Source organism: Oncorhynchus gorbuscha, linkage group LG11, assembly GCF_021184085.1.
Source record: "Oncorhynchus gorbuscha isolate QuinsamMale2020 ecotype Even-year linkage group LG11, OgorEven_v1.0, whole genome shotgun sequence".
NCBI classification, from domain to species: domain Eukaryota; kingdom Metazoa; phylum Chordata; class Actinopteri; order Salmoniformes; family Salmonidae; genus Oncorhynchus; species Oncorhynchus gorbuscha.
The window spans coordinates 35,606,106-35,628,229 of NC_060183.1; the positions used below are offsets into that span (position 1 = coordinate 35,606,106).

General features: G+C 43.6%; 2 protein-coding genes across 8 annotated transcripts in view; one reads left to right on the forward strand and one right to left on the reverse strand.

The window, feature by feature from the left end:
- Nucleotides 1–1,669: 1,669 nt before the first annotated feature.
- Nucleotides 1,670–6,482, reverse strand: LOC124047648. Its single transcript, XM_046367963.1, has 4 exons — nt 6,270–6,482; nt 5,880–6,113; nt 5,405–5,593; nt 1,670–2,640 (listed from the first exon to the last, which is right to left on the reverse strand). The coding sequence occupies exons 1-4, from the start codon at nt 6,480–6,482 to the stop codon at nt 2,080–2,082; spliced, it is 1,197 nt and encodes a 398-aa protein (XP_046223919.1). The 3' UTR covers nt 1,670–2,079.
- A 1,736-nt stretch (nt 6,483–8,218) lies between these two features.
- LOC124048551 (alpha-adducin-like) overlaps nt 8,219–22,124 on the forward strand; it is a 52,976-nt gene continuing 39,070 nt past the window's right edge. For 5 of the 7 annotated variants that reach the window (XM_046369454.1, XM_046369456.1, XM_046369459.1 and 2 more), the window contains exon 1: nt 8,223–8,495. The gene's annotated coding sequence lies outside the window, so the exon portion shown is untranslated. Of the gene's footprint in view, nt 8,496–22,124 lie in introns of all 7 variants that reach the window. The other 2 variants (XR_006841251.1, XM_046369455.1) reach the window with 2 other exon arrangements.

The following is a 22,124-nucleotide window of genomic DNA, read 5'->3' on the forward strand; positions in this document are numbered from 1 at the left end:
TTGCCGAGTCCAGCGTCTCCTCCGCTCAAGCGTTTGTCCAACGTTGTGAGCGCATCTGAGGAGGGTGAGGTCTGCACTTTGCCGTTACAGGGCACAGACGGTGAGAGCCGCCAATAAACGCCGGATTAAGAGTCCAAGGTATTGCTGCGGCCAGAGAGTGTGGCTTTCCACTCGCAACCTTCCCTTACGACAGCTTCTCGTAAGTTGACTCCGCGGTTCATTGGTCCGTTCCGTGTCTCCCAGGTCGCCAATCCTGTCGCTGTGCGACTTTTCTTCCGCGACATCTTCGTCGCGTCCATCCTGTCTTCCATGTCTCCTGTGTTAAGCCCTTTCTTCGCACCCCGCTCGTCTTTCCTCCTCCCGCCCTGTCGAGAGCGCACCTATTTACAAGGTACATAAGATCATGGACATGCGTTCGGGGACGGGGTCACCAATACTTAGTGGATTGGGAGGGTTACGGTCCTGAGGAGAGGAGTTGGGTTCCGTCTCGGGACGTGCTGGACCGTTCACTCATTGATGATTTCCTCCGTTGCCGCCAGGATTCCTTCCTCGAGTGCGCCAGGAGGCGCTCGGTGAGTGGGGGGTACTGTCATGTTTTGTCATTTATTATCATGTCTTGTCCCTGTGCTTCCCATTCTATTCGTTTCCCTCTGCTGGTCTTATTTGGTTCTTTCCTCTCTTTCTATCCCCTCTCTCTCCCCTCCCTCTCTCACTCTCTCGCTCTCTCTCTTCTCTCTATCGCTCCGTTCCTGCCCCAGCTGTTCCTATTCCCCTAATCAATCATTTAGTCTTCCCACACCTGTTCCCGATCCTTTTCCCCTGATTAGAGTCCCTATTTATTCCTTTGTGTTCCGTTCCTGTCCTGTCGGTTCCTTGTTTAGTATTCACCATGCTGTGTTTGGTGTATCGCCCTGTCCTGTCGTGTTTTTCAGATGCTGATTGTGAGCGTATTGTACTTAATCAGGTAAAAAAAAAGAACTGAATGAGTCCAGAAACATGCTGCCATTGATTTATTTTGATGACCTAGGCCTTTATTTATTTTTATTTAAACTTTTATTTAACCAGGTAGGCTAGTTGAGAACAAGTTCTCATTTACAACTGCGACCTAGCCAAGATAAAGCATAGCAGTGTGAACAGACAGCAACACAGAGTTACACATGAAGTAAACAATAACAAGTCAATAACACAACAGAAAAAAATAGTCTATATACATTGTGTGCAAAAGGCATGAGGAGGTAGGCGAATAATTACAATTTAGCAGATTAAAACTGGAGTGATAAATAATCAGATGGTCATGTGCAGGTAGAGATACTGGTGTGCAAAAGAGCAGAAAAGTAAATAAATAAAAACAGTATGGAGATGAGGTAGGTAAATTGGGTGGGCTATTTACCGATGGACTATGTACAGCTGCAGCGATCGGTTAGCTGCCCAGATAGCAGATGTTTAAAGTTGGTGAGGGTGATAAAAGTCTCCAACTTCAACGATTTTTGCAATTCGTTCCAGTCAGAGGCAGCAGAAAACTGGAAAGAAAGGTGGCCAAATGAGGTGTTAGCTTTAGGGATGATCAGTGAGATACACCTGCTGGAGCGCGTGCTACGGGTGGGTGTTGCCATCGTGAACTGAGATAAGCCGGAGCTTTTTTTCTTTTGGAAAAGTTTTATTTGCACAATTCCTTTTAAAAACAGCTCTTACATTCATTTAATCATTTATACACATAAAAACGGCAACAAGGCATAAAACACAGCATTTGAATTTACATTTAGATTTGTTAAAAGTACGTGTTGTTAAGACCAATGACAACAACTATGGATAAAAGTACTTTCTTTGTAAAAAAAATCTGTAAAAGCCATTTAAAATGTGTACGAAATGATTCAACAAAGATAAAACATTTTTAAGACGTTAGAAACATGTTAAAAAGTCACTTTGTTAAAAGGCTGTCTTCCATCGCTTGTACAGGAGCGGGGTGAGTCCTTATCAAACTCGCCTCATCCTGCTCTCCCGAATAGACCATCGTCCCGTCCTTCGGGGCCCAGAGTAGATCCCTCCCCTAGGCGCATCACCCTAGGCGCCGCAGCGCTGTCAGGCCGTAGCCGCCGGGGTTGTGGGGGACCCTTCGCCTGGGGTCGAGGCCCCCTTCCGTTCGTACCACCCCAGGGCTTCCGTGGCTACCATGGCCACTGCCTGGGGGGTGGTCTCTACGCTCTTTGCTACCAGCAGGTTACGGGAGGACCACAGTGCTTCCTTCAGACACGTGAGGGTGGGCCAGAACTTGGTGAAGGCCTTCGGTGGAATGGGCCTTCGGCCCACCCCATACAGCACGAGCTGAGGTGTTAGGTCCTCCCCTGCTGGCAGACACGAGGTGATCAGGGGGCCTGCTTCCTTCCACAGGTCCCTGGCGGCTCTGCACTCCCAGAGCATGTGCCTCACCGACTCTTCTTGGCTGCAGCCCGGTCGGGGGCACGCGGATGTCCTCACCATGCCCCGTGAGTGCATAACGGCCCTGACCGGGAGGATCTCGTGGGCGACCATCCAGGACAGGTCCCGATGCCGATTCAGGAGAGCAGGATGGGCCACGTTGCGCCAGACCGTTGTGGGCTCGCCTATAGCGAGCCCGCGCACTGGACATACTGGTTCCCGCTCCTGCACAAGAGAGAGAAGAGAGCGGTGTTTAGTTAAAACCGTGACTGCTTCCTTTTCCAGTTTAAAATGTCTTAAAAATTTCTGGAGCTGGACGTAGTGGGTGGGGAGCAGGAAAGAGACTGGGGCTCGCAGGTCGACTGGGATCAGCCTCAGTGTCCTGAGGTAAGATCCCAGCCAGAACCGTGCGAGGGCCTGTGTCTTGTTATTGACCGGGAGGTGGCAAGAGTCAGATGTAATGCTGTGTAGCGGCTGCCCAGGAACAAGTAGAGGTCAGGCAAGCCTTTCCCCCCCTTGGACCTGGGCCTCTTGACCACCTCCCTCCTCAGCCTCTCCCACTTGCTTCCCCACAGAAAGTAGAAGAGCATCCGCTCCAGGGCTAAAATACTCCTTCGGGGGGGGGGGATAAAAACAGAACTGATTAGTAAAAGCACAGGTAAAATCACAGCTTTGATGATTAAAACCTTGCCCTCAAAAGTCAGCTGTCGTAGTCCCCAAAAACCCAGTCTCTGTCTTACTGTCCCGAGGATCCCACTCCAGTTCCCACTCCCTCCTCCCTCCTGGTCAAACTTTACCCCCAGTACCCTTATGTCCGTCAGTTTAACTGTCAGAGGTAGTCTGGTCAAGTCTGGGTCTGCCCACGGTCCGAAGAATTGGGCCTCTGTCTTGTCTCTGTTCAGTCTCGCCCCAGAGGCTCGTCCGTACCAGTCAGTCCTGTCCAGAGTCCTGTCGACGGATAAAAGGTCAGTGCATAAAATGTTGACGTCGTCCATGTAAAATACGCACTTGGCGGTCATCCCCCCACTCCCCGGGATACCCACCCCGCTGATCCGTTGGTCCCTTCTCAAGACCTGTGCCAGTGGTTCAATGCAGGCCACGAACAGAAGAGGAGATAAAGGACAGCCCTGACGGACGCCGCAGTGTACTCCCACTGCTTTTGACAAATGCCCGTTTACAAGGATTTTGCTGGTGATATCCCCGTACAGCAGTCCCACCCAAGCTAAGAACCTGTCCGGGAAACCCATTTTTTGCAGTACCTTAAAGAGGTACTGGTGCGAGACCCGATCAAAGGCTTTTTCAAAATCTAAATTTAGGACTACAAGCCGCATATTTCTGTCTCTCGCATAACAGATGGCATCTCGGATCAGTATCAGGCTGTCCGTGATCTTCCTTCCGGGCACGGCACAGGTTTGGTCCGGGTGGATCACCTCCCCTAAAACAGAAGACATTCTGAGTGTTAAAACTTTGGTAAAAAGTTTACAATCAAAATTTAAAAGGGTAATCGGTCTCCAGTTTTTCAAGTCTGTCCTGTCGTTTTTCTTGTATAAAAGAGTCACGATCCCCACTCTAAAACTGTCGGGTAGTCTGTCGAGGTGTTCGAAGTCAGTAAAAACAGTCAAAAGTTTGTCGGCTAAAACATCCCAAAAGGTCAGATAAAACTCCAAAGGGAGGCCGTCCTCCCCCGGTGATTTACCCCTCTTAAAACGTTTCAGTCCTTGGTCGATTTCTGTCCTTGTCAGGTCTTTTTTCAGGTCGTCTGTGTTGGGTAAGGTCTTGTCAAGATATGTTAAAAGATCCCCCATTGTTCCCTCGCACACATCCTTTTCCCCAAACAGTTCCCCATAAAAGTCCTCGACCACTTCTTTTATTCCCTCTGTGTCTGTTTTTAAAACCCCGTCCTTGTTTTTCAACCCTGTCATAATCCTACCCTGGCTAACTATTTTCTTAAAAAAGTACCTAGTGCACTTCTCCCCCTCTTCTAATTCCCTTTCCTTACTTCTTAAAATAACCCCCTTACTTCTCTGTTCTGCTAAAAGTGCCATTTCCTTTTTTTACTTCTTGGATTTATTGGTTAAAATCAAAGCCCTGTTGGCGTAAGTTAAAATACCTTTCCAGTCGCTTTTGCAGTCCCACCATGCGTCTATCTTTTGCTTTGCTTTTTTCCTTTCCTATCTCTCTAAAGAAGGTCCTCGTCCTTCCCTTCACCATTTGCCACCACTGTGCTCGTGTGTCAAAAAAGTCCTGTAGCGTCTGCCACTGGCTGAACTGCTCTCTGTACTGGCTAACTACTCTATCATCTTCTATAATAATAATAAATAATATGCCATTTAGCAGATGCTTTTATCCAAAGCGACTTACAGTCATGTGTGCATACATTCTATGTATGGGTGGTCCCGGGAATCGAACCCACTACCCTGGCGTTACAAGCGCCATGCTCTACCAACTGAGCTACAGAAGGACAGAAGGGAGCAGTTCAATTTCCAGGGCCCTCTTCCCACAGTCACACCCGAGGTTGACTGTGGGTTAGTGAAAGGGTGCACAAGGTTAGTGAAAGGGTGCACGTCAGCATTGCGTGATCTGAGAAGAAAGCAGGGGTTATTCTAGCATCAGTTGGGGGACAGTCCCGGGTAAACAGATAGTCAATGCGAGAGGCTCTGGTGCCGTCACCACTGGTCCAGGTGAAGCCCTCCTCTCTTGGATGCAGGGTTTTAAAACAGTCCGTCAGTTTAAAATCCCTGCACAGCCCTTGCAATAAAACACTTGATCTATCTACCTTAAAATCCTCTCCTGCCCCTCTCCTGTCTGCTCTACTTAAAACACAATTAAAATCCCCACCCGCCACTAGAGGATCCCTCCCTAGCATGTGGGACTGCAGGTCCTCTAAAAGTGCGCACCGGTCATGTTTGTCATTAAAACCATATACGTTTAGCACGTTAAAATCCCTCCCCATAAAAGTACAATTGGCTAAAAGAGCACGCCCACCTACCACCACCGTGCTCCCCTTCACCACCACCTGTGGGGTCTTGATTAAAATGGCAACACCGTCATTCTTGTTAAAATTTGAGCCACTCCAAAGGGAGGGCCCGTGCTGCCACTTATCCTCCCATTTGCTGTAAAGAGGATAAAAAGGGTAGACCACACTCCTGTAGTAAAAACACATCTGAATTAAACCTTTCTAAAAAGGATAAAACCGACTGTGCTCTCATTTCTGTTTTTATGCTCCTTACATTTATTGTGGTGATTTTAAAAGCCATAAAAGGGGTGAGTAAAAACCGTGCCGAAAGAAAAGCATTTAACAGTTAAAAGGGGGTTATTTCTCTGGTGAGTTCTCTCTCTCCCTCTGGGGTAAAGGGGGGTGGAAGGGAGAGGAGGTTAAAACTGGGTTTAAAAAGGAGACTTGATTGGGGGAGTTGGAGGGAAGGTTCTAAATTCTTCCTCCCCTGGGAGCTCTCCCATTCCACCTTTCCTTTTTTCTCCTCGCCCTGTTCGGGGTCGGAGAGCTCCTCAGCATTTCTTTTACGTGGGGGGAGGTGTTCCTCCAGAATCTCCCCCCCTTCTCCCATGTCTCCCGACTCTGTCTCCCTGGTGCTTTCCGACACCGTCCCTATAATGTCTGACCCACTTGGGGAGCTTTCGCTAAAGATCTCTCCAGAGCCGTCTTTCTCGGCCCTTTCTCCTTCAGGGTTCACATTAGTCTGGGGCAGGGGGGTTGGGGTGGGGAGGGTTTTGTCCTCTCCTCCCACTACTTCCACCACTGCTCCTTCCGCGCCCTCCACTACAGCCACCGGCTCCACCACTGTCTCCTCCACCACCACTACCGGCTCCACCACTACCTCCTCCTCCACCACCACCGGCTCCTCCACTACCACCTCGGCAACTGCCGCTTCGGCCCTCCGGCGCTCAGAAGCCCGGTCCGCGGCCGCCCACTCCCTCCTTCCGAACTTGGCCCTATTGGCCCAGGAGGAGGGGCAGTCGCGGATGAGGTGGGACCGCTCGCCACAGAGGTTGCACGACCTTCCGTTCGTGCATTCCTCGTAGCGGTGGCCCACCTCCCGGCACTTCATGCAGACCACCTTCTGACTGGCGTCTGCCAGGTGGCCATGTTCACCACACTTACGGCACAGCTTGGGCTGGTCCTGGTAGTGAATAAGCCGGAGCTTTACCTAGCATGGACTTGTAGATGACCTGGATCCAGTGGGTCTGGCGACGAATATGTAGCAAGGGCCAGCCGACTAGAGCATACAGGTCGCAGTGGTGGGTGGTATAAGGTGCTTTAGTAACAAAGTGGATGGCACTGTGATAAACTGCATCCAGTTTGCTGAGTAGAGTATTGGAAATGTATGGAGCAACACAATGTTTGAAAAATATAAAAGACATATAACAGTGCAGCTTATTTAACATGACTGTGCATAAAAAAACAAACCTGATAATATATCACAGAAGATTAGCCTATACTGTAGGTATCCGAATGGCTCACGTTTCTCTAAATTGGGGCATTTATGCTTTAGGCATAAATGTTAATTGTGTATATATTAGTGGCCTACCAGAAATCACCAAAACGTTTTGCCCTGCCAAACCGTAGTATGGCAGACTGTTTAGCTGCACATCAATGAAAGTTGCAATTTTTGTAGCAAAGTCCTGTAAATTAGCTACGTTTAAAAAAATATTATCCTCCTAATATGGTTAATGAAATTGGCAATAAGTACATTAATGTAACGTTATCTGTTTGATATCTATAGAAACATTCTGACTAGCTAGCTGCCGTTATTCAACCAGCCTTTGACGCTTACCTAAATCAGAAAATATGATTATTTTCTACTCTTGGATAAAAGCGAATGTGATGTTATGTTTGTGCATTGAAGTGCATTGATGTTACGCAGACGTAAATTTACGTAATTTCTGAAAGGACGCCATTTCCGGATTCGCCAAAGAATGATCGTTACTAGTTTCTATTCCTGTCATTTATCTTCCTAAAATGTGATTTTAAACCTAACCACACTGCTAAACTAACCTTTAATGAAGACCAAAAAGCTACATTTGGTTTTGATATAGACTATTTTAGACTTTGTGGCTGTGCTATCTAGTGGAAACCAGATGATTGGTTTGTGCTGTACAGTAGCAACAATAACATTTCGCAGCTTGTAACAATATTTATTTTTGTATTATTTTTGCAACACCGTTCAAAGCAAAGAGACACACACGCAGATGGTCGCAGATGTGGTTTATTTCTAATCTCGAGGTCTACTACAGGGGGTAAACTATTGTATAAAACATGAATAGTATTGAGTGGTTGACTTTTTTAACTTTTGAAGGGAAAGCCTGTATTTCCTTACAATGCCACAAGGTGACGTGAGTGTGTCGACTACATGATTTCTATCTATTTAATGTAATGGACACATTAAAGGGGGAGTTCTCAACTAAATGTTATTGTCTTTCAAAGAAGTCCTGCAATTAATTAAATGAATTATCTATATACACAATTAACATTTATGCCTAAAGCATAAATGCCCCAACTTAGAGAAACGTGAGGCATTCGGATACCTACAGTATAGGCTAATCTTCTGTGATATATTATCAGGTTTGGCTTTTTATGCACAGTCATGTTAAATAGGCTGCACTGTTATATGTCTTTAAGGATGAAAAAAAAACATATTTTTTAAACATTGTGTTGCTCCATACATTCCTATAAATCGAAGGCCTGTGCCTTTGAAGCAATGGATTATGAGCACAACCAATTATACATACGTGCCAGGCATTCACCGCACCCACGTGACAGGGTCCATGCTTTCCGGAATCCTTGGGACGTCACAACTCTGACGTTGCCCTATTGAAGTTGACATGTAAAATGGTTAAGGTTGGGTAAGGGTTACGGTTGTGGTAAGGTAAGGTTAGGGACGTCCCAAGGATTCCAGAAAGAACTAACTCAAGTGAGAGGGCGGTAGTTGGGCGGAGCGTCGCAGTAACTACAAGCAGAACCAGACCCCTTTGAAAGCACAGCGGATAGAAATAGTGAAAATAGCAGGCTCGCTATCTAGAAGAAGGTGCTGGCTTTCCAACCATATTTCGAATAAACGAGGGTAAGTTGCAACAGATAATGTTATTTCAATAGTAGTACGATTCAGTCGGTGCGAGATCATGTATATTACGGAAGTGTTATTTTCATTTATCTTTGTATAATATAGCGAACTTGCTAGTAGCATCGCTACAACGTTGCCTACGCGTCGCCAATGGACTTTGCAGAGGGGCGTGTGGACCCTTTTTGTTGTTGTAACTGAAGCGAGAGTGAATTATACACTAAATAGTTGTTGGCCTACTGGTAGGGTTAGTAACAACAATGGCTCTGTAGGCTACTACTAATCCCATCACCCACCTAGTCTAATTCAAACGCAGGAGTGGGTCTAGGCTCCTAAAGCCACACGTTCTAGTAGGCTGTTGTTTGATAACGTTGCATAGCCTACACGGGACAGAACGCTGAGTTTAGGTTAAACAAGTGCATTGGTGTGTTTTATTATGATATTTATCATAGCATTATGCAATACCGAGTGCAGCATTATGCAATGTTGTTAGAGAACTGTATGTGGCCCCTAATTGGATAGTATTTTACGGTTTACAGTAGGCCTGAATAATGAATGGGACAGGAAAGGAAGTAGGAGACCTTCAAACCTTTGAGTCAGTCATTGCTTAATAGCCAGATGTTATTTGAACACCTAAACTCAGCAAAAAAAGAAACGTCCTCACTGTCAACTGCGTTTATTTTCAGCAAACTTAACATGTGTTAATATTTGTATGAACATAAGATTCAACAACTGAGACAAACTGAACAAGTTCCACAGAAATGTGACTAACAGAAATGGAATAATGTGTCCCTGAACAAAGGGGGGCAAAATCAAAAGTAACAGTCAGTATCTGGTGTGGACACCAGCTGCATTAAGGTATTGCAGTGCATCTCCTCTTCATGGACTGCACCAGATATGCCAGTTCTTGCTGTGACATGTTACTCCACTCTTCCACCAAGGCATCTGCAAGTTTCTGGACATTTCTGGGGGGAATGGCCCTTGCCCTCACCCTCTGATCCAACAGGTCCCAGATGTGCTCAATGGGATTGAGATCAGGGCTCTTCGCTGGCCATGGCAGAACACTGACATTCCTGTCTTGCAGGAAATCACGCACAGAACAAACAGTATGGCTGGTGGCAATGTCATGCTGGAGGGTCATGTCAGGGGGTACCATATGAGGGAGGAAGATGTCTTCCCTGTAACGCACAGCATTGAGATTGCCTGCAATGACAACAAGCTCAGTACGATGACGCTATGACACACCGCCCCAGACCATGACGGACCCTCCACCTCGATCCCGCTCCAGAGTACAGGCCTCGGTGTAACGCTCATTCCTTCAACAATAAACACGAATCCGACCATCACCCTTGGTGAGACAAAACTGCTACTCGTCAGTGAAGAGCACTTTTTGCCGGTCCTGTCTGGTCTAGCGACAGTGGGTTTGTGCCCATAGGTGACATTGTTGCCGGTGATGTCTGGTGAGGACCTGCCTTACAACAGGCCTACACGCCCTCAGTCCAGCCTCTCTCAGCCTGAGCACTGATGGAGGGATTGTGCATTCCTGGTATAACTCGGGCAGTTGTTGTTGCCATCCTGTACCTGACCCGCAGGTGTGATGTTCGGATGTACCGATCCTGTGCAGGTGTTGTTACACGTGGTCTGCCACTGCGAGGACGATCAGTTGTCCGTCGTGTCTCCCTGTAGCGCTGTCTTAAGCATCTCACAGTACGGACATCGCAATTTATTTCCTTGGCCACGTATGCAGTCCTCAAGCCTCCTTTGCAGCATGCCTAAGGCATGTTCATGCAGATGAGCAGGGACCCTGTGCATCTTACTTTTGGTGAAGTTATTTGGATTTTTATGAATTATCTTTGAGAGACAGGGTCCTGAAAAAGGGACTTTTCTTTTTTTTGTTGAGTTAATCTGTGCTGGTGTGTGTTATTCTAGGCCTAATTCAACCATGCATGTGTTTTTTTTCCCAGTGCACTGTAACAATGATGAAGTATTTCATGTTGAATTTTGAACATCCCATATTTTTCTTTGTCTATTTGAACAATCATCCAATAAGCTTCCAATCTCCCAAGAGATGTTTGATTACTCTTTCCTATTGATGACAATCCAGCCTTCCCTAGGCTACAGTACACATGTCAACAACCCAAAGAATAAGGACGCATTATGGATTTCTATGAAAAAAGCCTTGAGATTAATACTTTGTCCTTCTCTGTACAGTGTTATCCCATCATAGGTAATTGTCATGCAGTCAGGCAGTGAAAAGCTTGGTAAGAGCATTGAGGGTTGTTCAGAGGATGAATAGGGATGTCTGAGGCTCTGTGTTGACCTGGCGAATGAATGTGTGCCATCACCCTGTCTTTGACCTGCTGATATCAGGGTATTATTCATTGGGCACCAAACGTAACCAAACTCACTGAAACATGGGGGGACTTGCAGAACTTGTCCAATAAGAAACACTTGTTTTTGTTTTCTGCTGCAAAGTGTTTTGCTATGCACTAGTGAGAGAGACCCCAGGTGAATGTGTGCCATGCCATCTCTGGAATGCAGATTGCTGTTAAATTTGGGGCAATACTGGAGATCAGAGCATATTTCACTAAACTATTGCTTTTTTAGTCTGCTAGCTGTTGATATATTTTTCCAGTCAGTTAGTGGGCTGTAATTCCACTCCTTTATGAGGATTAGTAGAGACAAACTAGGCTAGCAGCCTGTAGAGAGAACTGGTGGCAAACGCAGTAAAGTTTGAATGAGTACTTACGAGCCTGCTGCTGCCTACCACCGCTCAGTCAGACTGCTCTATCAAATATCAAATCATAGACTTAATTATAATATAATACACACAGAAATATGAGCCTTTGGTCATTAATATGGTCAAATCCAGAAACGATCATTTCGAAAACAAAACGTTTATTTCAGTGAAATACCAAACCGTTCCGTATTTGATCAAATGGGTGGCAACCCTAAGTCTAAATATTGCTGTTACATTGCACAACCCTCAATGTTATGTCATAATTATGTATAATTCTGGCAACAAGCTAGGCGGCCCAAACTGTTACATATAAACTGACTCTGCGTGCAATGAACGTAAGAGAAGTGACACAATTTCCCTAGTTAATATTGCCTGCTAACATGAATTTCTTATAACTAAATATGCAGGTTTAAAAATATATATACTTCTGTATATTGTGCTTTTTTTCACGAATGATCTTCTGTTAAGTCATCTCCTGTTTGGCGAAGTAGGCTGTGATTCGGTGATAAATTAACATTGATTATATGCGACGCAGGACACGCTAGATAAACTAGTAATATCATCAGCCATGTGTAGTTAACTAGTGATTATGTGAAGATTGATTGATTGTTTTTTATAAGAGCAGTTGAATGCTAGCTAGCAACTTATCTTGGCTCCTTGCTGCACTCACGTAACAGGTGGTCAGCCTGCCACGCAGTTTCCTCGTAGAATGCAATGTAATCAGAGTCCAAAAATGCAGCCATGCCGATTAATCGGTCGACCGCGGTCGGTTGTTTTAGTGCACCAACCCACACCCTTGACCCCAGTGTGGATGATGATTAAAATGTGTTCCTCATTTCAAGTTTGTTTCCCCCTCTCTCTCGCTCTCTTTCCTTCCATTCTCCAAGTGCAAACGATTGGCTGGGTTTCATTGTGTAGCATGCAAGATTTGTCAGTGCACTGCAGCAAGGGGGGGGGGGTCTTGTGTTGGACTCAAGAAACAATGTTTTCTGATGTCATGAAATATTTTAATACCTATGTTAATATTTTACAATGTTTAAAGGAAAAACAGGTTGATCCAGCCCAGTGGAACGAAGTGGTGTAGTGGATGCTATATGCAGATATATGCCGTATACCCACTTTTTGTTCAGTGGGTATTGCGTATACTCACTTCTTAATCCCCACTGATGCGTATCAAAGTGGTGTGGTGGAGGTATTTCACCCTATCAATTATGTAGTTGTCGTACAATAGAGAAATCAGGCGAAAAGTTACTTACACAAATGCAAAGCCTGTGAAATACTCTATGTTCAGATGTGCGCCACACAGTTTCAGCAGGCAGCAAGAGAGTGCAGCACTCAACTGGTTGTTGCAACTTACAGAAAAAAATCTGTAGCCACTAAGGAAAGGTAGGTAGAAAATAAGTTACAACTTTTATCTACCAGTATATGCTAAGGCAACAATGGACATGTAAACAATGTATTGAAAACGATTGGGTACGAAGTCTTGGTTGAATCTTTGCGATGCGCAATTCAGTCATCATGTGCTTTTTAGCACATCGATTTCTAAAGGCTTCCCCCAAAAACCTTCACAATTAAATGTTGACTGCAAAGTAGGCCTACTTTGGCAGAGTGATACCATGTTGATTTGTATCAATCAGGGGCATTTGTTTAGCAAACTCTGCCATCACATGTAGGACATGTACAGAAACACCACTAGCAATTTAATTAACGGGCTACTGCACCCTCAAAAAAATGAACACAACCGTAGTGAATTTCAGCGAATACATAGCGTAAGTGCTTTACTGTCATTATATTAATTTAGTTTTAAAAAACATGTAAAAAATAATCTACATTCACATTATTATTAGATTCCCCAGCCTGCTGGTTTTGTTTTCAATGCGATCCTATAAAATCAAGCAACAGCACTGGTAACAAGATTTTTAATTTAAAAAATGTATATATTTTTTAATATATAATATATAACTCTGATCGAACGCTTCTGCATGTAATTACTACATCTTCAACCTAGGCGTGGATACACTCAATGGCTGCCAGTCCACCAATTATGCCATTGATTACATTTCTATGGAATAGCTACTGTATGTAGCGACCCGCTTGGATGTTCTGACATCCTGTTGTTGTGTGGTTTATCACGGAACGTTTACCGGTCACTCAGGCTTTCTTGGGGTCCAGCAGGCCAGTCCCCCTGCTCTCTGCCAATAAAAGGAATGCCTGGAATATTTCGGTGCCAGGACTCGTGGTTGGTGGAACAGGGGGGCTGGGCACAACAGGTTCTGTTATATTGGCTTGCTTAATGGTTCTCTCTCTCTCTTACATCCTGTATCAGTGAGAGAGCCATCAGGGTTAATTATTTGGTATATAACAATTTACTTAGTGTAGTCATACAATTTGATTTGTATAATAAACAGTTTGATCTGAGAATGTGATCCACTGTTATATCGAGATCATTACAATACTTTATTGCCCATTTGGTTAAAATGGAATTTCATAGTGTGCCATTTTCCAAACCAATCTCCCTTCAGACACCGATCTCCCACCACTCTCTCTTACATGTGACATCTGACTGCCACATAAAGCCTTGAGAGAACCCTCGCCAAGCACGGTCACTGCCCCCTCAACACAACGCTCTACACTCTGCAGCATGGAGCAGATAACATTTCCATGTAAACAGGGTTGGCTTCAGCGTAGATGTTATTTAAAAAGAGATTATGAGTGTGGGAGTGCACGTGGGTACTGTGAAGTAAGATATTTTCTTAAATACCCTCCTTTCTCCTTTGAGGCAGATAACATGTCCATGCTAACAGGCTCGACTTTAGACTAGTTTTAAGGAGGACTGTGTTATTTCTCAATAATCATTTTCTGTGCAAATGCCAAATATATGCCAAACATCTTTCCACCCTTTTTAAAACACTTTTTAAAAATGGATTTCGATTTCAGGAATTAAACTTTAGGAAGAATTTGGGGCCATATTAATGCAGAATGTCTTGATGCTAATTTAGCCATCCGCTAGCTACACACATTCACTGTCCCTCATGCTTTTGCTCTTGCATAATAACACAGCACCATCTGTTTAACCCAGGCACCACCCTCACATGTGCTGAGCAGTCGGCAGCAGGTCCAAATTTGAAGACACTAGTACGCTTTTCACACTACTGGGCCAACCTGAGTCAGGCAAAGTTGGAATGAAAAAGATTGTCTCCTATATTTCAAAAATATATATATTTAACCTTTCATTTAACTAGGCAAGTCGGTTAAAAACAAATTCTTGTTTATAATGACGGCCTACCAAAAGGCCTCCTGCGGGGACGGGGGCTGAGATTAAAAACAAAAAATATAAATATGAAACAAAACGCACATCAATGCAAGAGACAACACTACATAAAGAGAGACGTAAGGCAGCAACACATGACAACAACATGGTAGCAGCACAACATGGTACACACACATTACTGGGCACAGACAACAGCACAAAGGGCAAGAAGGTAGAGACAACAAAACATCATGCAAAGCAGCGACAACTCGACATGATTGAGTCTTTGAATGAAGAGATTGAGAACTGTCCAGTTTTAGTGTTTGTTGCAGCTCGTTCCAGTCACTAGCTGCAGAGAACTGAAAAAAGGAGCGACCCAGGGATGTGTGTGCTTTGGGGACCTTTAACAGAATGTGACTGGCAGAATGGGTGTTGTATATGGAGGATGAGGGCTGCAGTAGATATCTCAGATAGGGGGGAGTGAGGCCTAAGAGGGTTTTATAAATAAGAATGAACCCGTGGGCTTTGCGACGGGTACACAGAGATGATCAGTTTACAGATGAATATAGAGATCAGTGATATGTCCTGTAAGGAGCATTGGTATTGGTGGCAAATCTGATGGCCAAATGGTAAAGAACATCTAGCCGCTCGAGAGCACTCTTACCTGCCGATCTATATATTTGTTTTATTTTAATTTAACTAGGCAAGTCAGATAAGAACAAATTCTTATTTTCAATGACGGCCTAGGAACAGTATGTTAACTGCCTTGTTCAGGGGCAGAACGACAGATTTTTATCTTGTCAGCTTGGGGATTCGATCTTGCAACCTCTTGGTTACAAGGTGACTACTTCAAGCTCTAAACCCTCAGAGGTAATAATAACACCCCTGGGAAGAGGGGCATACTTCATTCCAAACCACATGACCTTTGTTTTGGAGGTGTTCAGAACAAGGTTAAGGGTAGAGAAAGCTTGTTGGTGGTTAGAATAGGATGGGAGGCCAAAGGTCTGTGTAACCAATAGAAAGTCAGAGTCCCGAGTGTGGGAACAAACAGTCTGTCCCACGGTTGGGTAAAGAAAGTTCCTAGTCAACAAAGCATGCATGAGGCAAATAGCAAAATGCACAATAATTTTTTTATATATAACGACTTGGGGCAAGCCATTGTAAGTTCAGAGTCACTCGCCCCAACAGTGCGTGTGTGCTTGCTGGAGGCGAGCGACAGCTCAGGAGAGAGGGGGGAGTGTGGTGGAGTTACCTGTACCAGACAGGGGGAGACAGGCCAGGGCAGACGGTGAACAGATAGCCAGGTGGAATCCAAGCAGCAGTGCAGCAGGTAACTGGAGTAGGTGTCACACCCACTTGGGATAAGCTTTTATTTCTGGAGGCAGATGTCTTGTTGAACATGCCAGTGGGTGGTCTTTGAACAGTGAGCGAGGGCTTCAAAGACTCCTGCCACTTGTTGGGCTCAAAGGCCTCGACACCTCTCACGTCACACCTCAGTGCTAATTGAAGTTGTATCTTGTTTGTCCTAGCAAGCCTGGCAGCCTTAACTCAACATTCAGTATCCATAATAGAGGTCGACCGATTTAATCGGAATGGCCGATTAATTGGGGCCGATTTCAAGTTTTCATAACAATCAGAAATCTGTATTTTTGGGTGCCGATTTCAAATTAAAATTAAAATAATATTTTTTTTATATATAATATATATATATTTTTACACCTTTTTATTTAACTAGGCAAGTCAGTTAAGAACACATTCTTATTTTCAATGATGGCCTAGGAACGTTGGGTTAACTGCCTCGTTCAGGGGCAGAAAGACAGATTTTCACCTTGTCAGCTCGGTGGATGCAATCTTGAAACCTTACAGTTAACTAGTCCAACGCAATAACGACCTGCCTGTCTCTCGTTGCATTCCACAAGGAGACTGCCTGTTAAGCAAATGCAGTAAGCCAAGGTAAGTTGCTAGCTAGCATTGAACTTATCTTATAAAAAACAATCAATCATAATCACTAGTTAACTACACATGGTTGATGATATTGCTAGATATTATCTAGCGTGTCCTATGTTGCATATAATCTGACTGAGCATACAAACATACAAGTATCTAAGTATCTGACTGAGCAGTGGTAGGCAGAAGCAGGCGCGTAAACATTCATTCAAACAGCACTTTTGTGCGTTTTGCCAGCAGCTCTTCATTGTGCGTCAAACATTGCGTTGTTTATGACTTCAAACCTATCAACTCCCGGGATTAGGCTGGTGTGACTGAAGTGAAATGGCTGGCTAGTTAGTGCGCGCTAGTAGTGTTTCAAACTTCACTCGCTCTGAGCCTTGGGGTGGTTGTTTCCCTTGCTCTGCATGGGTAACGCCGCTTCGATGTGGTGGCTGTTGTCGTTGTGTTGCTGGTTCGAGCCCAGGGAGCGAGGAGAGGGACGGAAGCTATACTGTTACACTGGCAATATTAAAGTGCCTACAAAAACATCCAATAGTCAAAGGTTAATGAAATACAAATGGTATAGAGGGAAATAGCCCTATAATAACTACAACCTAAAACTTCTTACCTGGGAATATTGAAGACTGTTAAAAGGAACCACCAGCTTTCATATGTTCTCATGTTCTGAGCAAGGAACTGAAACGTTAGCTTTCTTACATGGCACATATTGCACTTTTACATTCTTCTCCAACACTATTTTTGCATTATTTAAACCAAATTGAACATGTTTCATTATCTACTTGAGGCTAAATTGATTTTATTGATGTATTATATTAAGTTAAAATAAGTGTTCATTCAGTATTGTTGTAATTGTCATTATTACAAATACATTTTTTATTATCGGTATTGGCTTTTTTGGTCCTCCAATAATCGGTATCGGCGTTGAAAAATCATAATCGGTCGACTTCTAATCCATAAAGTAAAATATATATCATTCTAATGTACTTTTTTATTTGCATTTTTCTTCTTGGCTTTCAAAATAGTATCAGACCAAACACTACTCACTCAGTTCCAGGTTGGATGGTGTCCTCAGGTCTGCTGTTTGTTTGCTAGAGCACCCTCTGTATAGATGGAAAAAGAGAACCTTGGTAGAAGTAATCCCTCCAGTTCATTTTGGCCAAAATTAGGTTGCAGATCCCTGCCGAAAATCCAATATTGACCAAGCAAAAACAGGTTTTTAGAAACTTTTGCAAATGTATTAAAAATAAAGTGAAATATCACATTTACAAAAGTGACCCTTTTACTCAGTACTTTGTTGAAGCATCTTTGGCAGTAATTGGAGCCTCAAGTCTTCTTCGGTATGACGCTACAAGCATGGCACACCTGTATTTGCGGAGTTTCTCCCATTCCTCTCTGCAGACCCTCTCAAGCTCTGTCAGGTTGGATGGGGAGCATTGCTGCGCAGCTATTTCCAGGTCTCTCCAGAGATGTTCAAGTCCGGCCTCTGACTTCGGGCCTTTGTCCTGTTGGAAGATGAACCTTTGCTCCAGTCTGAGGTCCTGAGTGCTCTGGAGCAGGTTTTCATCAAGGATCTTTCTGTACTTTGCTCTGTTCATCTTTCCCTCGATCCTGACTAGTCTCACAATCCCTGCCACTGAAAACCATCCCCACAGCATGTTGCTGCCACAACCATGCTTCACCGTAGGGATGATATTGGCCAGATGATGAGTGGTGCTTGGTTCCCTCCAGACGTGATGATTGGCATTCAGGCCAAAAAGTTCAATCTTGGTTTCATCAGACCAGAGCATGTTGTTTCTCATGGTCTGAGAGTCCTTTTGGTGCCTTTTTGGCTAACTCTAAGCTGGTGTGCCTTTTACTGAGAAGTGTCTTTTGTCTGGCCACTCTACCATAAAGGCCTGATTGGTGGAGTGCTGCAGAGATGGTTGTCCTTTGGGAAGGTTCTCCCATATCTGCAGAGGAACTCTGGAGCTCTGTCTGTGACCATCGGGTTCTTGGTCACCTCCCTGACCCTTCTTTCTCGATTGCTCATTTTAGCCCGGCGGGCCAGCTCTAGGAGGTGTCTTGGTGGTTCCAAACTTATTCCATTTCAAAATAATGGAGGCAACTGTGTTCTTGGACCTTCAATGCTGCATACATTTTTTTGGTAACTTCACGAGATCTGTGCCTCGACAAAATCCTGTCTCTTAGCTCTCTCTTACTCCTGTCTCATTCCTTCGACCTCATGGCTTAGATTTTGTTATGGCATGCACTGTAAACTGTGGGACCTTTTGTATAGACCGGTGTGTGCCTTTCCAAATCATGTCCAATCAATAAAATATTTCACCGGTGGTCTCCAAGTTGTAGAAACATCTCAAGGATGATTAATGCAAACAGGATGCACTTGAGCTCAATTTCGAGTCTCATAGCAAAGAGTCCGAATACTTATGTAAATAAGGTATTTCAGTTGATGTGCACGAAACTCCCCACCTCTTTTCGCTTTGTCATTATGGGGTATTGTGTGTAGGGTGATGACAGCAAAATGTTTATTTAATCAGTTTTAGAATAAGGCTGTAACAAAATGTGGAAAATGTGAAAGGGTCTGAATACTTTCCTAATCCACTGAATGGGTATGAAAATCATGTTATATGATGTATTGAATATGATGCCACTGTACATGGACCTCTATCAGTCTGCCATAAATGTCAATCTCAGTATTATCTCTTTTTAAAACAAATCCATGCTGGAATGTAGACTTCTAATTCAATAACATGAAATTGCATCTAACACTATTTCTAAAAATGTATTTCAAGTGACTCAGGGCACAAAAATATTAATGAAATTTTACATTACTTTGGATTATAAAGCGTCACTTGAAGTCTGATTCAATAATGACATTACGCAGTCGATAACCACTCATCCCCCAGCTGTAAGAGAGTATTTTAGTGAAATCAGAATAGTATTTTAATAGCCAGAAACACACAGAAGTATTTCCATCTTCAACATTCATTAGTATAGAAGTTTTATCATATTGGGCTACAAATTGGATGCTTGAGGATGGTTTATCAGGGCTTTGCCATGTAAACACTGCAACAGACACACAGAACACACTGTTCAATGCTCATAGCATCTCATTTACATGAGTGTAAAGGGCCATGGCTATAATGCGTTCTTCTTTTATGAGTTAGGGGCACTAGTTATCTGAGGCACAGGCAACAGTTGTCAGGCAGTGGATTCCTACATCCCAAAGAAGCATTATTATGGATTCCATCTATGACAGGCATTCACTCTGGAGTTAGACTGCACTCATTGTTTGGAAGCATAGTGGACTTCGCCATGTATCACTGACCCATCCAGATATGGAGGCACACACACAGGAAGTGAGAGAGGATGAGTTTGAGACCAAAACTTCAGTTTCCTCTCCTCGCAAAATCCTTTCACAAAATGACTTGACTGGCATATTTTTGAAGCTAACACAAGTGGTCTTTTTATCCTGGTGTTTAATTTTTTTTTATATGAACTAGGTTTGATGGAAAGGTATTTTCAACGGAACTTCCTGCTCTGATTGAAAGCACTTTGGTAAAATGATCTTATTTCTTGCAACCTTATTTATTTCTTCATTTGTTCTGCTTTATTTTATAGTACTACTGATATTTATTACTTCATTTTTGGGAAAGCGCTTGCAAGAAAGGTATTTCGCTGTACTTGTGCATGTGATGAATTTTTATTTATTTTTATGTTTGCACAGTCCGATAAGCCAATTTTAAATAGGTTTTCCCTCCAACATAATGACTAAATGGGTGTAGAGTGGGGTTACATAACATTACACAGCCAAATGGTGTCTCAAATAATTCAAATGTTTTTCACTTTCATTATCTATGATGTTGAAATAAGCTAACTGAAATGTTATTTTTCATTACATTCTCTACTGTTACTGGAGATCTAGCAGGTGTAAAATAAACGCCTGAAAGTAGATCCACCTACATAATGGTCTTGACGATGAGAAACTGTCGGGGGGTTGTTTTCTGCACTGTAAAACCTAACCAGTAAATGTGTAGGAGGAGTTAAGATGGAGTGTCGCCTCGTTAATGTCCAAAATCGGAAGAAGCATCAGCCTCTCTTCCCATTTCCCCTGAACTGCAACATCTGGTTGTTGGGGACTCGGCAGAGGTTATTGGAGATCAAAAGTCAAGAACACACATGTTCATCTCAATGGACCCTTCCCCTACCCTCCCTACAGTAACTCTGGTCCATCTGCAGAGCTGAAACTTAACATCTATCTTCTCTCTTGCTCGCTAGCTAACAGCTTTTTGACTGAAGTTATTGTAGTACTAACAATTAGTCGCCATCTCTCGCTCTCCTAATGCATCATCAGGATGCAGGCTGGGAAAGAACGGAAAAGTTATGGACAGCATCTGGACTGTTGCAGAATTTCTCCAAAGTCGTCTTACTCTAATCAATACTACTCTGTAGGTTAGTTTCCCCCAAGGCATTGTGTTGGAATGTGACCCAGATTGATTAATTCCTTTAATTATATTGGAAGGTTATACGTTGTAAATGATTTAGGTATGCATGCATCAGTGAGAGATTTAGAGTGCATTTTGAACCAAATCTTTAGTCAGAAGGACATAGGCTCATTTTGGGTTCAAAGATGACAATGGTGTTGCAACCTGTATCCCTACTACTACCTAGTGCAATCTGTCATGAATGAGATTTCTATTCCTAGTTCTCTGTAACAAGTCTGGAACGTGTTAATAACACATTTCATTTGGAGTAGAGTTGGTGTGTACTGTAATGATAGGTTGCTATACTATTACATAAGTTTAAAAGGCTATTCCCAGTTTCCATGGTAATGTGCATTGTTTCCATAGTGACCACAGTCAATGCTACACCCCTGCACATTTCTGATGTGCACCAGTTGTTGAGTAATAGTGGGAAGGGGGAACCTGTGTGATGTGGGGTTAGTACATAATGCAGATGAATCAGCCAGGTGTGAAATGTACAACTCTGGGCCTGATGCTACGATTGCAGCTTTTATCAGTAGCTGCACAGTTCTCTATCCTGGAAGCGTGATTTTAAGTATAAGATGTATATGTAAAACGTTGAGCTGATATTCCTTGTAGAAATGGACGGATGGATGGATGGGAAAGGCCATGATGTTTCCACTGAGCTTGGGGATGGTTGGATGCTTCAGTGTGGCAGAATGGGCACAGTAGATCTGTGGTGACGGTAGTCAGCAACAACATCAGCATTGTGTGCTTGAAAGGGGAGTGTTTTTGTGTTTGTTCAGCTTCATGATTATACTGTACTGTATCAAATGACATGGTAAGCACTGAGCAGCATGTAGTCTCTTGACATCCTTTTGGATCATTCCATCTCCCAAAAAGCATGAGGATTTCGACACCCACCATCTGAAATTGTGATGAACTCGTTTCTGTAGTTATAATTTAATCTCTACTTGATTGCACCCAAATTGTCCCTTTAAAAAAAAAACATTTATAGGATTCATATAATCTTCAATAGACATAGTACTTATTAACATCTAATAACACCGTAAGTCTTCCTAACAATGAGTAAGACATGTGGAATCTAGGCTTGGACGGTATACCACATACTGCGGTATTTGGAAATGGCCACAGGATGGTGTTTAGAAACTGTTAATACCGGTCCAAATAGGTACTATATTTTATGAAGATGATATGAATCCCATAAATTA

Excerpts from the sequence above, each read along its gene's own strand:
- LOC124047648 (XM_046367963.1), bottom strand. The coding sequence starts at position 6,482 with ATGAAGTGCCGGGAGGTGGGCCACCGCTACGAGGAATGCACGAACGGA. Across the intron at positions 6,114-6,269 it reads AGGTGGTAGTGGAGGAGCCG|ACTAATGTGAACCCTGAAGG; the intron begins GTGGTGGTGGAG and ends CCCCTGCCCCAG. Across the intron at positions 2,641-5,404 it reads TGAAGGGGAGCACGGTGGTG|GAGCGGGAACCAGTATGTCC; the intron begins GTAGGTGGGCGT and ends TCTCTTGTGCAG.